We start from the raw sequence: 14,468 nt of genomic DNA, 5'->3' as shown, positions 1-14,468 counted from the left end.
GAGGTGTGACTATAAGGCCTGTTTTCTTCCTTCTTTCTGGCAGCAGTCAGGGCAGCCTGAGTTTTAGTTGCCTACCATGCAGGGAACACGTGCCCTTTCCATACCCATGGGCTTCCTAGGGCCTACTGAGCACTACATGAGTGTATTCCTGATGCAGCTATTGCACCTAGCTGGGAGAGACTATCCTGAAGATAAAACAAGACCAAGGTACTTAGAGAACTATTCTGCAGATCGTGGATGTGAATAAGATCCTGCTTTAAAACACCATGGATTTCAGCAATACCAATTGGCTACAAAAAACTGTGTCATGGTGATTATCATATCTGCTTTGTATGCTGAACGTTCTGGGTTCTAGCCCCAGTGGAACCAGCACCAGGAAATCTTTGGGAGGTTGGACTAGATGATCTCCAGAGGTCCCTTCCAATCTTACTGATTCTGTGATCTGTGACTAATGGCAAGATCACTGGTATCACTTACTGTCATTGTAATCAAAAATTAAGCTAATATATGAAAACTAGGCTGCAAAGCTAGCTAAATTTGTTCCAGATTCTCTTGTCCTATATTGAAGAGTGTGCTCTATATTGATGGGTGAAATTGTACCCTACTGTACTCCCTAAAAAAACCTGAAGTCTCCATAGAAAGAGTCTCCTTGTGTTTGCAAGACTCGGGCTGTCTCAAAGTTTCTTTATGCTAAGAGCTGGAAAAAGCAAGTGCTCAAAACAAAGAACTTTCCAAATAGGCTGGTTTCTACTGCTGTTGTGCACATGGTGCTGATAGGGCAGGTGAGTGCTTGCTTGTGCCTTTTGAATTTTGCACTTTACTGAGGCTTCTGTTTCCTCACTCACCATTAACCCATAATGTGGGAGCCAGGAGCGAGGAACATGTCACTTCAGACCCCTGCCAGTGCACAATCCTTGTCAARTCCTGGCAGCACCCTGGATAGCCGTGTGCCAAGCCCCCTCCTGACAGCCATGCTTTTGGCTTTCACATTAGGCTTTTGCACTGTTGATGATACTTCACTATTAAAGTCTTTTTTTTTAACTGTTATCGTGCTTGTGGTTTGTCGTTCTTCACTGCTTTGCAGCATGAACCTACGAAAGCATCTGTACTTGGATGCATTTTACATAGGATGATACAAAGACCATAGGTGTAGAAATGTCCTGGGGGTTTCCTCGTGTGGGAGAAGTGATTCTATAGCCTACTTATRTTATCATTCTTCAGGAGCTGTAGGGAATCCCAAGCAAGGGACATTAGGCAGCTTCAGCAAGGAGCGCTACCTGACCCACAGACTGAGCTGCTCAGTGTCCTGAGAGCACCAATAGTCCTTAACGGCCCTGCTCAGCCTCACCAGGGACCCCCACACTCCTGCTCAGTGACCAGGACCTCATTTCAGCCCAGCCCAGAGCCCTTAGTCCCTGCACCCAGGGCTGCTGTAGTGGTGCTGGTCTCCAGCTGCACCTTGGCATCCCAATCCAGACCTGTGGGCCAGGCCTGTCCTTGGTTCATTCCTGTCCCCACAGCCCTGCCCACCCTCAGGCCGTCCTGACCCCACAGCCCTGCCCAGCCATTGCAGGCTGTGTCTAAACCTGGTTACTCTCATCAGATCTGGTCCTAACCTGTGGCTTGACATCTCAGCTTAATTTTGGACCTGGTTCATCAACACAAACCTGCCTGATGATCTGGATTCTTGGTTGGACCTGGCCATGATTTCAGAGTCTGCCTGGACCATCCCATATAGGGTGGTGGGATGGGTCCTGGCCAGCAAGGGCCCTGCCCTGCCKGTCAGGTTATCCAATTGGCTCCTGTCCCTTAGGGAGCAGCTGGCCCACACTRAGCCCTAACAGAGCTGATGGAAGGTAGATGTAGAAGGAGTAAGAGGCAGAAATTGCAATTATCAGGGCAGAGACATCACAGTATGTGGATTGGGCACACGTATTGTTCACATGCATGTTCGCTGGGGCACATGGCCAACACATACACATACAAGTTCAGAGGTTTTACCTGCACAGCCCACGCATCTCTGCCCCTTGCGCAACACACCTGGGCTGGGCTTCCCAATCCTCAAGATGCTCCCACATGGAGGATCCCAAGATGAACAAAATTCCAAAGAAGACAAATAGTAGATGAACAGATTAGAGCTGCTGAATTAAATTAGCTTTGCTAGATTCATCAGTGTTTCTGAAATTAAAGGAAACTATGGGTTACTTCTAGAAGAAACTCAAACCTGAGTTAACATTTCCTTTGCTGCTAAAACTGTTTTTTCTCATTTAGGCAAAAATCAGAATTCAGAAATAAAACAAGATTAGCTTAAGCCTATTATGTTCCCCTTGCAGTCTTACTCATTCTTTGAAAAGGGCCTACTGAACAGGACAATTCAGTGCCAGGAGACACTTGACCTGCCAAGGAGGACTCTCCTCCTGTCTTGTATGCCTTTTAGCTATGTATTATCCCCTTTACATATTCAGATTTCCAAACAAATCCTAACCCACATCTGCTTAGAACGTGAGGGCATCTAATCTTACTGTGTACTGAACTCACTCATTCACATCAAATCTACTGCAAATCTACACCCATTCTTAATACTATACTTYGATAGTTTTATTATTGTGGCTTGTCCTCACACTTGACTAACCAAAATAATCCTACCCAATGAATACAACTAGTTTTGTATCATGTCTTTTCTGTTCTGTTCCTTTTCCCAGCTAAGAAATTCACTGCAGACTTCCTACTTCCTAGCTAACTTTCAAGCAAAGTTTTTTGGTTTTGATTTTCTTARAGGCTACACAACCCCAAGGGAAATCAAAATAGAAAAGGATACATGAAGGGTGATCGACAGTGCACCACAGATTTGACAGCAGTAGCTTGTACTCCGCCTCCTCTGAACTCTGGTTTATACACAAGTTCCACCCAGGACACTTACCAAGTAATTGGTGCTGGTTCATTTACAGGTGAGTTTTGGCACTCCGGACAAACAGCATTAGCAGGACTGCATTTCCACATGCAGGCCTGATACGGAGGTTTTGGCAAGAGCACAGTATTTGATGACATTGAGCAACTTCTCAATGGCTCCCAGGAGGTATTTTCCAAATAAGGCCCTTGATGGGCCACCACTCTGGMACTGCTCTGTCTTTGCGACCCTGTGAGACACACTGTTATGGGTCAAGACTTGCATAGTCTCTAAGCAAATATTTCTGTGCCCTGTGATATTTTGGTATTACAAATAGCTATTAAGAGCCTTGTCTTGTAGAAAGAGGAACGAGGCTACATAGTGCCTGCTGACTGCCTGATTGCTTCTTTCCTCCCAGGGTGAAAACAAGCTGGCAGATGAAGCTGCTGATACAAGTGAAAACCTCTGACTATGCAGGACAGGAATATGGTGTGTCAGTTAGACTATTTTTCCTGGTATCAGCCTACACTGTTTTTGCAGTACAAATTTCAGCTGGACTGAACTTGTCCCGGCAGTGTGAACGTCGCATTACACCAACCAACCAACCACCCATCCAGCTGACCATAGAGCGTCTTGGTTTGTGCAGAACTTTCTGCTATACATAAATATTTCAGTGGTAAAAGAGAAGCATGTTTGCTGCACTGGCAGACAAGCTTGAGACAGAGGATGCTCTAGAAACTGTTTTAGGGAGTGTTGGGTGTGCATGGGATGCAGGGAAGAGCCCACTGCTAAGTTTTTTGGCTGATGAAGTCCATCAGAGACTCCTGTTGCCCTGTGGGATTTAGTAAGTGATATTTTCTCTTCTCAGACTGAGATGCTCAGTAGCGAGTGAGGTCCCACATGTATTTGGAAAATAGAAAACCCCACACACTTCTTTTTTTCCTAAAGGTTGTTTTATTGTAAAACCATAAATACAACACTGACATGAAAATCCTCAAGCAACGGATGCTTTCTTACAGTTACAGTTTGTCTTCTGCCTTGGCATCAACTCTGAAAAGAATGTTGCAGAAACATGTCTCTGAAATACCTCTCCAAATAACTGAACTCTGGCCTGGAGCTCTCAGCTAGTTTGGAACCTAAGTGGAATTATTCCTTCTCTCTTGTGGAATATTTCCATTCAGACAGCAACAGACTTGTAAAAACAGCAACATTTAAACACCTTGATTTTTTTTTAATAATCCTTTTCATTTGACGTCAGTCTAAGTTTCAAACAGCACTGAATTTATTTAGCTGTAAAAAACGAAACAAAACAAAAAAAAATCCTAAAAAGAAAAAAATTCAGAAGAACTTGAGTTGGCCTCAAGCGTTCATATATCACAATGAAAATCAGCAACTCAACCCCGTGCAATATTGCTCTCTATTGAGTCATTCGATCCACACCAACAATACATGAGACTTCAAACAGGTTTTGTTTTGTTTATTAACACAGCAAGTGTGACATTAGATAACCTTTTAAATACAGTACATGGTACAGTGCGGGACCAGTTGCCCGCACATTTCCCCATTATGAAGACAAAGCCAGCGGTGGCGGTTTATAAAAATATTGTGTTGCTACAAAAGTATAAATTAATGCTACCGGTATTAAGAAATATTAAACACATAAAACTTATAAGGATTAAGAAAAATATTCATTAATACCTGTAGAAAACTCTGGCCTAAAAAAGATATTTTTTGTATATTTTTTGTATATTTTTTGTATTTTTTTAAGATGACATGAGATTCTTGCACTCGCAGGTAGAGACACACGCAGGTGCATCTGTGGTATTGCCTAGAACATCTGCATCTACAGAAAGGAAGGAAATGCACAAAAGTTACTGAGGGAGGGGAGGGCGAGGAGGGAAAGGAGAACATTGTTTTCTTGATGAAACAACAAGAATTCAGCTCCCAACAGGAGGTTTCAAAAAATTAACATACGAACGAGGAACAGCTTTCTCTTTTCAGACTGGCTGCAAACAAGGATTTCCTGATGGTTTTCATTTGTCAGCATGACATTTTCTAGCTATGGCATGGACCAGAATCCTCACAGTCTGGACGATGTGCGTTCCTCCTGGATTTACAGCCTTGGCTAGTCACCTGTCATAAATGTTTCAGTTTATCCATTATCGTTTTTTCTTTTAAATAATTAAAACACAATTAAAGTCCTCAAAAAGTTAAAGGGACTTTGGAAAACAGCTCCTAAGGCTGTTGCTCCTTCCAGAATACATGCCTCCTTCCTAGAGCAGAAAGGTCCTTCTCCATAGATAGCAAGGAAAAAAAAAGAGAGAAAAAAAAGAGTCCTCCCCCCTTCCCAACATCCTGGAAAAAACAAACAAACAAACAAACAAACAAACAAAAAAACCAACACCATCCTATCCACACACATTGCAGAGACCACCACAAGAACCCCTAGAAGACTGAAAACAAGCATTCAAGGCTGATGAGGCTGGAAGTGTCTTTTTAAGGAACTTTGGTTGTAAAAAGCAAGGGTTTGACATGCCTGTACTCATCAATTCCACTCTAAAATATTCCTATCATTAAGGCTGTGCTGCTCACCCGGGCCCAAGACATGCTGACCACTGTCAACGATGCTAAAGTAATGGGAAGAAAGAAAATCCTTTCAGTCAGTGGTTGATGTTGTGCATGAACGAGCCATTCTTGTGACTCATTTCAGAAGCTATTCTAAAAATTCAAACTCAGCTGCCTACAGATCATTAAACCCTAAAGGGTCTACTGGATATACCGTTGTCTAATGTGAGCAAAACTCTCTGGCAAGTTACAAAACAAAGGACTCTAACAGGAGTAGTAAAAAACCCAACTAGCCAGCCAAACAAAAAAAATTCAACAGAAATCCCCAAAACATTCAATATATAAAATCAAATTTTATGGCAATACACTCTCATTGGTTTACCATTTCTGGCCTAGCATAAGCAAACTATCCCACAGTACTAAAGAGGCATTCAATGTGGAGCTGTGCTTGTTTTTACCTCTCTGTATTTTATTGTCTATTGGTTTGTTCTACGAAATTTCCAGAAGCCCCAGGGAAGATGATTGCCCATGGCATTTGGACATGTCCCATGCACTGTAAAAGGGAGTTCTTATTGCTACAGTGCCACATCTTCAAAAGTATCTGACAAAGCTCTGTGAGTCTCACCTGATGGTTCTGGGGATTCACAACCGATCCCAAGGACTCAAGATCATTGTGCAGCACAGAAAACACAGAGCAGAAGCAGAACACTTAACGCTCTCCTCCACGCCCAGTTTTGCTGACTTTGGCAGTGTAAGTGTTGACAAGACATTTGCTTTCAGAACTGGTGGTATATCCTCTGCCCCTCCTGTCAGTCTACTAGCTCCTTCCATTATGAAATCTGGTTTATATATAATATTAAGTGCTGGGAAGGGTTTGGTGGCTCTGGTGAATGGGAACATGTGGAGGAAGATGCTCTATAGACGCTCTAGGATCTATCAGCTGTTGTGCAGGACTGGAATCAACCACCAGAGCAATCATGTCCAACCTATATATCGAGTCTCTTCTCTCTCGGTAAGGTCCAAAGTGGCATCATGCCTTACAGAGTGTGCTCCAGTTATCTGCACAGCTTTGTTCTAAATGATAGGGCTCCAAAAACATTTCCACAACAGATTATTCCTACATGAACAGATTTCTCCTCAATAAAAGGTTTCCCCAAAATCTGGTTTTAGTGTCTTTTTGCTCCCCTTCATCCAATTGTTCCTAAAACTAGTCCATAGAGAATTTGTTCTCTCCTGTGTGTGCTCCTTCTGAATGCTCACAGGAGCTTCTCTTTTCCTCCTTTAGCCAGAGAGATTCACTTAGAAATATGAGTCCTTCCTTAACAGAAAACAGGCCTTTCAGTAACCTTTTGGCTGCTCTTTTACTTTCTTCTGGTTTATCAGTAACTTGGTGCTTTCTAGAAATGAACACAGTATTCTCTGAGTAGCACAGTATCTCACTCATCCCGCTCCTGTGCAAGACTACATTCTGGCTCATCTACTGTGTGATTTAGCATRTGGAAATGATTCTTCAGACTGAGTAAGGCCACACAGACTCATCTGCCTATATAAACATATGTAGTAACTTCTACCCACACAAAACCTTCCATGTTATTGCAAGTAGTTGGAGAAAAACAAACCAACCAACCTGAGACATCTCACTGAATACCGTAATAATACTCAAATATCACAACTTAGAACTCAAGCAAATTTTTCAGAATCATCTCCACTCTATTTTCTGTGATTCTTGGGCCTTGAGCATAATTGCCAAAACTTCATTTGCAAAATTCACTTAAGGGTCCTCACTCCCTGAGCTGCTTCTGAAAGCATTCTCTGATCAGCAGCGGAAAACACCTAGCAAGCACAAGCTAGTGAAATCAGTGCAGGTGGTTTATGCGGATGCTTATCTCAAAGTTAAATTGGTTCAACTAGTAATTAACAGACACGTGAATTAGGCAAAGTTTAAACCTGCTGTAGGCTTTCACAGCAAGTTTTCTAGGTTGCACTAGTTCACATCGAAGAAAATCAAGTTTTCCTAGAACAGACAAAGCTTTGACAAAAAGAAACGCTTACTTTTATCTGAAACCTAACCAGTTGCAAGACACCAAGCCCATTTTGCAAGCCAGACCTCTACAGATATACAGAGAAGAGACAGGAAAAGAAGATAAGGGTTCCAAGTTCTTCTCCACTAACCATTTGGCTGCCATATTCACACAAAAACAACCTTTGATTTTGAAGAGCTCTACCTTTGTTTCCCGCTTTTTGAGTTTTCTATTATTAACAAGGATCTTCTGACAGGATATGAAGGCCTTTCATTCTAACAGTTCATCCTCTGCTGGTGCTTGCTCCCTGCCTGAAGATTGTAACCATTCTCAAAGCAAACTGTGAAGTCAGAAAAGGAAGTCTGCAAGGTCAGGCATAGAGTGGGCATCAGAAACAAATGAATTCCTGGATGACAGAGGTACCATTTGTATATCCAAATACACTACTTGAGTAAAGGAAACAGAGTAAGTAGAAGGTAAATTCTCAATACCAACTACCACACTCCCCACTTTTGAGGACTTCTCCTCCCAGCTAAGAGGAAGCAGAATCTCATCATAGCTCTTGCCAAACAAAGAGATTCTCCCCTTTCCTGTCTCCTGTCACAGCAGCACTCCTTACAGCACATGTGCTGCTCTGCAGAGTTCCTGCTGAACCAGTCCTAATAACCTGGCAAATGAAGAGTTTCCGAAATTCAGACCTTGGTAGAGTATCTGCATTTCCTGAACATAAATATGAATTTTGAAAAGGGAAGGAGAAACAACAGCAAAACCTTGGCACCTGGAGCAAGTACATGTGCTCCAAAGGTGCTTCAATCCTTTTAAGAGACACTAAGCATGGGGCATTAGTACATCAGACATGTGTCAGCCTGTGATCTGACAGTGCACTAATAAGCACTTTCAAGCAGAATACCCTGTGACCTTATGTAGTCTCATGAAAAGCTGCGGAATCTTCCATTACCTACCCGGAGAAGGGGCTGGCCAGCCAGCTTATCTTCTCACTGATTTTCCATGTTGCTCAATTTTAGGGTTTTAGGTTTTGTTTTGCTTTTTCAGTTGCTAAGTTGAGTTTTTAAGTCTTTGGGAGAATTGCACCTAACAGAYGTTGCTGCATGTTTGCTTAATATCCATCTTAGCATTAGTACAACCAGAACCAAAGTTGCCTTGGAGGTTATAGTAACCTGGACAGGGGAGAGGGCCAGTCAGTTCCTCTCTTTGGTCATCACAGCAAGAAAGCTCCAGATCTGATGCCAAGACCATACGGCACTCTGGGGAAGGGGCAAATGGCTGGGGGTTAAGGGTGGCTGTGGCCTCTCCATTTGTATGCCTTGGTTATGCAGCCAAGGTCCAGCTCACTGCTATGCACAACCTGGCATTAAATGGTTGTTCAAACCACTGCAATCTCACCTCATTCTTAATTCCAGGACTTCAAACTTGTGCTAACTCTCTTTTGTCCAATTCTCCATCCTTTGTGCCTTGCACAGAGAGACAACACGATAAGCCTGAGATTAAAAATTCCAAAGAAATTACCAGCCTGACCCTCAGCAAAAAATATTTGGGGTTTTGGAGCTCTCTTCTCAAAGGAATGCTAAGGTGCCATGCCAGAGTGACAAGGAGCTTGTGAGTACCTTGAGTCTCAGGCTAACCAGGTAAAAAGATGTAACATGCCATTAGGAGAAAGCTACAGATCCTGCCCCCAAATCTGCCCATCAGCTGGGCTGCACAATACACGCTCTGCAGCCTCAAAGGCTCATCTGCTTTGTACTACTCCTTCAGTGAAGTTTTCTTGCTGCAGCATCCCTTGATTTTTTATTCAGTGCGATCTACAGCATAGCACAAATGTTTCRAAATCAGCACACCTCTCATCTGTTATTTTTCTTCCTCTCTGTAGGCTGAGACTTAATTTTGGTTTGTAACAGGTTTCTCCTGCACTGCAAGTGCAAACAGATGTGTTACCCATGGGCTCAGTTGTGCTGGCCAAGCAGGTAGTATTTGCATCAGAGAAAATAAAAACAGCAAGAAGAAAAGTGATGGCTCTACAACCAACACGTCTGTTTGCAAAAGCCACTGTCAGAGAAATCAGATGTACAAATGCCTCCCTTTGCTGGCAGCTCATCTTTATGATACTGTTACCCCAGCTGGCAGCAGGATTGTGTGGCTGTGTCTTTTAGAAACTGGTTAGGATATCTACACCCAAAACTTGCATTTAGGAGATCACCAGTTTTGCTCTGATGCCATTAAGAGTGCTGAAAGTTGTGGTTAACTCAAACTGTGGATTCTCTGACTAACAGTATGTCCTGCTTCCCAAGCTGAAAAGGGCAAGAATAATCTGGAGAAGACAGCTGCCTGTGAAGAATTATCCTCAGTGACCTCTATCTAGGGAAAGTTTCTAGTACGCAAAGAGTACCCTGTCTGAGCCTCATGGCAATGAAGCTGTCAGTGCCTTTCAGGATCAAGACACCTCAACACAAAGCCTGAGATACCAGGTGGGTAGAACTGCAAGCTAGCCAACTGTGTCTGCCATTTCTCACATGTCTTGGGACTTAAAACTTCTATTATAACCAGAGATGGGCTGGTGGGATCTTGGTTTAATGTCTGTTCAACAGCAGCACTTCAAAGGTGGCTCCCTGTCTCACTACTGCATTGTCAGCAACCAGAAAACACTCTTGCTCTGTACAAGAGCTTCAGTCTCCAGCCTTCCTGGTCAGAGCTGAGTGTGTTACTGTCCAGTCCATCCTCTTGAATCTCCAATGCTGCTCTGTTGCCTCTGTGACTGCAACTTCAGAGCAGACTATTGGGAGCAGGAAAGATTGCTTCAAAGATGATAATTTGCCTCAATTTGCCTCTGGAATACAAATCCCAGTGATGAAAAATTAACAGTTTGGCACCAGAAGTTGGGAATTGTCCAAGAGGCACCAAATCTGACAGCCTGCAGAAATCTAGTCCAGCAGCCTACTGAACTGTACCTACAGGCACTGGGCACATCTGAGCACTGGTCTTGACTGACAGCAGAGTGACTGAGATGTTTTTGCTTTATGATGATCTCTAATTGCATTTGGGGTGAGCCAATACACGTAAATGTTTAAGGGCCCATTGCCTTCCTAGCCAGACCAATTCAACAATATAATAAGTAGTGTAATGCACTATAGGTATTAAAAAGACATTCGTGCTACTAGAGGAAACCATTCAAAATAAAATGGGAAGATATTCTTTGCACTCAATTGGGAGCACTTACATTCAAAAGGATCTTTGCGTGGATGCACTTCTCTAAGCTTCCTTCAAACCCCAGTTTGACAAAACTGATGATCTTTGTTCCCCTGAAGAATCATACACCTTGGTTTGTCCTTGGCCATGTGAAGGCTATTTTGAGTGTGTGTGCTGGGAAGGTTTACAAAAGTTTAGGTACAAGGGTTCTCAACAGCAGCTGTCAGACCCCAGCAAGCATGCTGATGGCACACAGACAGCTGCATTGCCACTGCTGGCTTGCTTTTGCTGGTTTCTAGCTTTTCTATATAAGCAACTGTTGCAGTTCCCATAAGGATGTTATTTAATCACAAATGGGCTACTCTATGAAAAAGTTTGAGAACCCCTGTTGCACAGAATTCACAGACAAGCTAATTTACACTGGGAATTCAGAAAAGAAGTTATACTAAAAAAAAAAAAAAAAAAAGGGAAATTCCAGAAATGTAACAATTACAGATGTTTTCTGCCATGAATCATTTCTCTTAATTTTAAATCAAACTTATCACTAGGTTAACATGTTAAACTCAAAACTGAGAATGGAGACAGAAGAGTAACTTTTGTTGTTTGGAAAAACCTTATAAGAAAAATTAGCAATAAAATAAAATAAAATAAAAAATCCTTGAAGTCTCCCTTCCTGATTTCTAAAGATACTGGTGTTCATAAAACACAGCTGCCCTGATAACATGCACCGTATGTCAAGAAGGCTGAAGACAAATGCCCTCAAGGTGTACAGTTATTCAAAGGAGCAAAGTCCAGTGTAGAACTGGTCTGTTCAATGTAGTCTGATTATCCATGGTAAGATGGCCCGGGGACAAGAGGAAAAAGGTGGGGTGGAGGAGAAACAAAAAAAACTTCAAGTCACTTTAGATCTCAGCTGCCTGAAGACTTTAGAACATCAGCCTCCCATTGGTCTGCCCACTTGAAAACATTAGAAAGTCTTTCAAGTCCACACACTATCTATGGAAAGGAGCACGTTCCTGGCAGCGGGCTGTCTCTCTCACGTGCTCAGCTTTCCTTTCAAACTTAATTTTATATATATTTATATTTTTATATATATATAAAAAAGCACTTGGTTTCCAGGGGCATTCATAATGAGGTCCACAGTGTTTAGAACTTAAAATTCTTTTTCTTTGTTTGGAACAGTGTTTTAAAGTTTTGTTTTAATTAAAAGATAGTCTTAAAGCATGTTGGACTTCAAAAACATCAGTTTGTTCATATCTTCTGGACTGAGTAGCCGTCTCCTTTTGATTAAGAGAGCCTGCTCACACATATTTACACATTCACTTCTGGCACCAACAGCAGGCACTGCTAAGAGCCAAAAGGCTAGCTTGGCTAGTTTTGTATGCTTTTGGGTAACACACGACCAGTACTGAAACAGGTCAGGAGTGGCCTGGAAGAGAGGTTCTTGCAAATAATCATAGACTTCATTTTTCCCAAACCAATCTTCTTCCTGAGCTGCTGTGGTTTCCCCTGCTGCCCGGGGTTTCTTGGTTGAAGGTTCAAACTCTGTTTCTTCTGCCCAGGACTCTTTCACCTCATTGATCAACTCACAGACCTTGCCAATTATCTCTTCATGCTGGTATGGTGGGACAGGCCGCAGCTTCTGCTGGGGGTCTAAGATCATGGCTACCTTGTGTGCCGAATGAACTTTGAAGTTCTCTTTCAGAGCTTCCAAGAAGAGGTGGCAGAGTTTGCTGACTACGCCAGCATCATTAGCTTTGGAAGTGAACAGTTTCTCCAGTTTGACGTAGGTGGGCAGTACCAGCTGCAAGGTGGGCCGGCTCTCATTGCTCAATTCAATCACTGCCTGTTTCACTGGAGCCAAAATGGCTGCCAGGTTGCTGAGCAGGTGTTTGTTTAGGTTTTGGATGAGGTTCATCTTCTTGGCCCTGCTGTAAAACTCACAGATCTGCTCGTAGCGCTCATGGACAAGCAGGAGGGAGTCGGTCACTGAGTTCCAGCAGGGTGGGGGAGAGGTCTCTTCCAGGGAGCCAAAGGTCTCCTTTGAGAGGCCTGTGGATCCTGCCAAATCTTCACAGACATTCAGGAGCTCTATTACTTCGTGCATATTGCGAGCCTGTAGTGTTCGCTTATTCAGCACACTCTGCACTACTGAGTTCAAGGCACAGGCTGAACAACGCAAGCACATGCCTGCCTTGGAGAATGCAGAGGAATTGACTTTGCAGTCTGTGACATACACTGTCCTGATCTCCGACATCACAAACTCTGAGAGGACGTTCTGTACCCAGTGGTGGATAAAATCACCATTATCTCGAATGTCTACACCTTTAATTCCCAAGACGTAACTCTTGATGTGGTTGCCTTCTACCTGATAAGCTGTTAAGATGTAGCAAGAATCAGGACCAACGCTCTGAGAGTGGCAAGTGACACCAATGCCAAGGCATGCGTTGCTGCCCAAGGCGCAGGTGACTTTCACTTTCACTTGGTTGTACATCCGAGGCAAATGCTTCAGAGCCAGTGTGTTGAAATTGCCAAGGATTTCAGTGACTGAGAAGGCACCATAGCGAGCTCCACTATCCACCAGGGTCTGTGCTAGCTTGATGAATTCTTTCCCACTCACCACACTCAGAGCCCCAAGGTCAGTGCACATCACCCTCAGGAGCCTCTCGGCAATGTTCTGCCGCTCCTTCTCTGGGATCACGCTGTTCCCTACCGAACCACTCGCAGATGCTGCAGTGAAATACAAGGAGGGAGAGAAAGCACCAGATGAGAATTGCTCCTCTGCAACAGGAGCAGGGAGGAAGTCAAAAAACAATTCTGAGAGACACCCCAGTGGCCTAGAACACTCAGTAGGTGGAACAGGCCCAGATGATGGAAGAGACGATTCCAACCTGGATTTCTTTCCCAAAGTGTTTCTGGACAAAGGAACTTCCAGAGATGGGTCTTGCTGGCAACAGCAAGGAGCTTATTTGCATGCTTCCCTGACATGGGAACTGAAACAGAGCACACATCATCTATTCAGAACTCAGTGCCTCGCCACCAATATCTTTGTGTTGTTCATTTAGGAACTGCCTAGGTAAACTATAATCATGTGTGCTGTTTGCTGATCGTATCTATGGTGGTCACAGCTCTGTCTATGTAATTAGCCCAGCCGGAAGGCTGGACTTCTTTGAGCCAGTTGTTTTAGGAGGAGTTGCTTCAGTGGAAAATCCAACTTCCTCTACCACATTAAATAATGTTGAAGCAGAACTTTCAAGTTTTTCCTCTGATGACCAGTGATCTCACTTTTTGTCTCTGACTCTGGGCTAAATTAACGTCACTTCTGGCCACATCAGAACACACCAAACCATGTTTTCTTATAATCCTTCTTCCCAGTTGCTTAGCTCAAGAGCTTGGGAACTGCTTTTACGTGGAGCTGTATTTTAACATCTGTGTTGAAGCACAAGTTCACAGGAGAAGCTGGGGATTGGCTGCCTGCCTGCCCATGAAGGAACAGGTTATACCTATATTACACAGTGCCACATGGAGTAATTTCTTAACTCCAGACTGCAAAATCTGACCTTACATCAGAAGTTGGCTTTAGCCCAGAGTTCTCAAATAGATCTCCTGTATGAATCTTTTCCTACTGGCTCTCGGGGATTCCCAATCCTTTTTACATATCAGGACTTCTGTAAGGGGAATGGATGCTCTGCTTTGCAGGGTACCATATAAATTACAGATGAAATCAAGTGCAGTCAGGTGAAGGCATTAGCCTTGTACAATGCCTGAGTCACTGCTGCACACCATCTCTGGAA

The 14,468-nt window shown here is 43.3% G+C and overlaps 1 protein-coding gene across 1 annotated transcript in view; it reads right to left on the bottom strand.

Annotated features, from left to right (window-relative positions):
* Positions 1 to 4,337: 4,337 nt before the first annotated feature.
* ZNF618 (zinc finger protein 618) overlaps positions 4,338 to 14,468 on the bottom strand; it is a 107,500-nt gene continuing 97,369 nt past the window's right edge. The window contains exon 17 of the mRNA XM_085320084.1: positions 4,338 to 13,404. Within this exon, the coding sequence (XP_085176210.1) occupies positions 11,891 to 13,404 (1,514 nt within the window). The 3' untranslated portion in view covers positions 4,338 to 11,890. The remainder of the gene's footprint in view (positions 13,405 to 14,468) is intronic.

This window comes from Rhea americana, unplaced genomic scaffold, assembly GCF_003343005.1.
Source record: "Rhea americana isolate MKP2758 unplaced genomic scaffold, rheAme1 scaffold_61, whole genome shotgun sequence".
NCBI lineage: Eukaryota > Metazoa > Chordata > Aves > Rheiformes > Rheidae > Rhea > Rhea americana.
The sequence above is the reverse complement of the archived record's forward strand: the minus strand, read 5'-3'. Positions and strand labels throughout refer to the sequence as shown.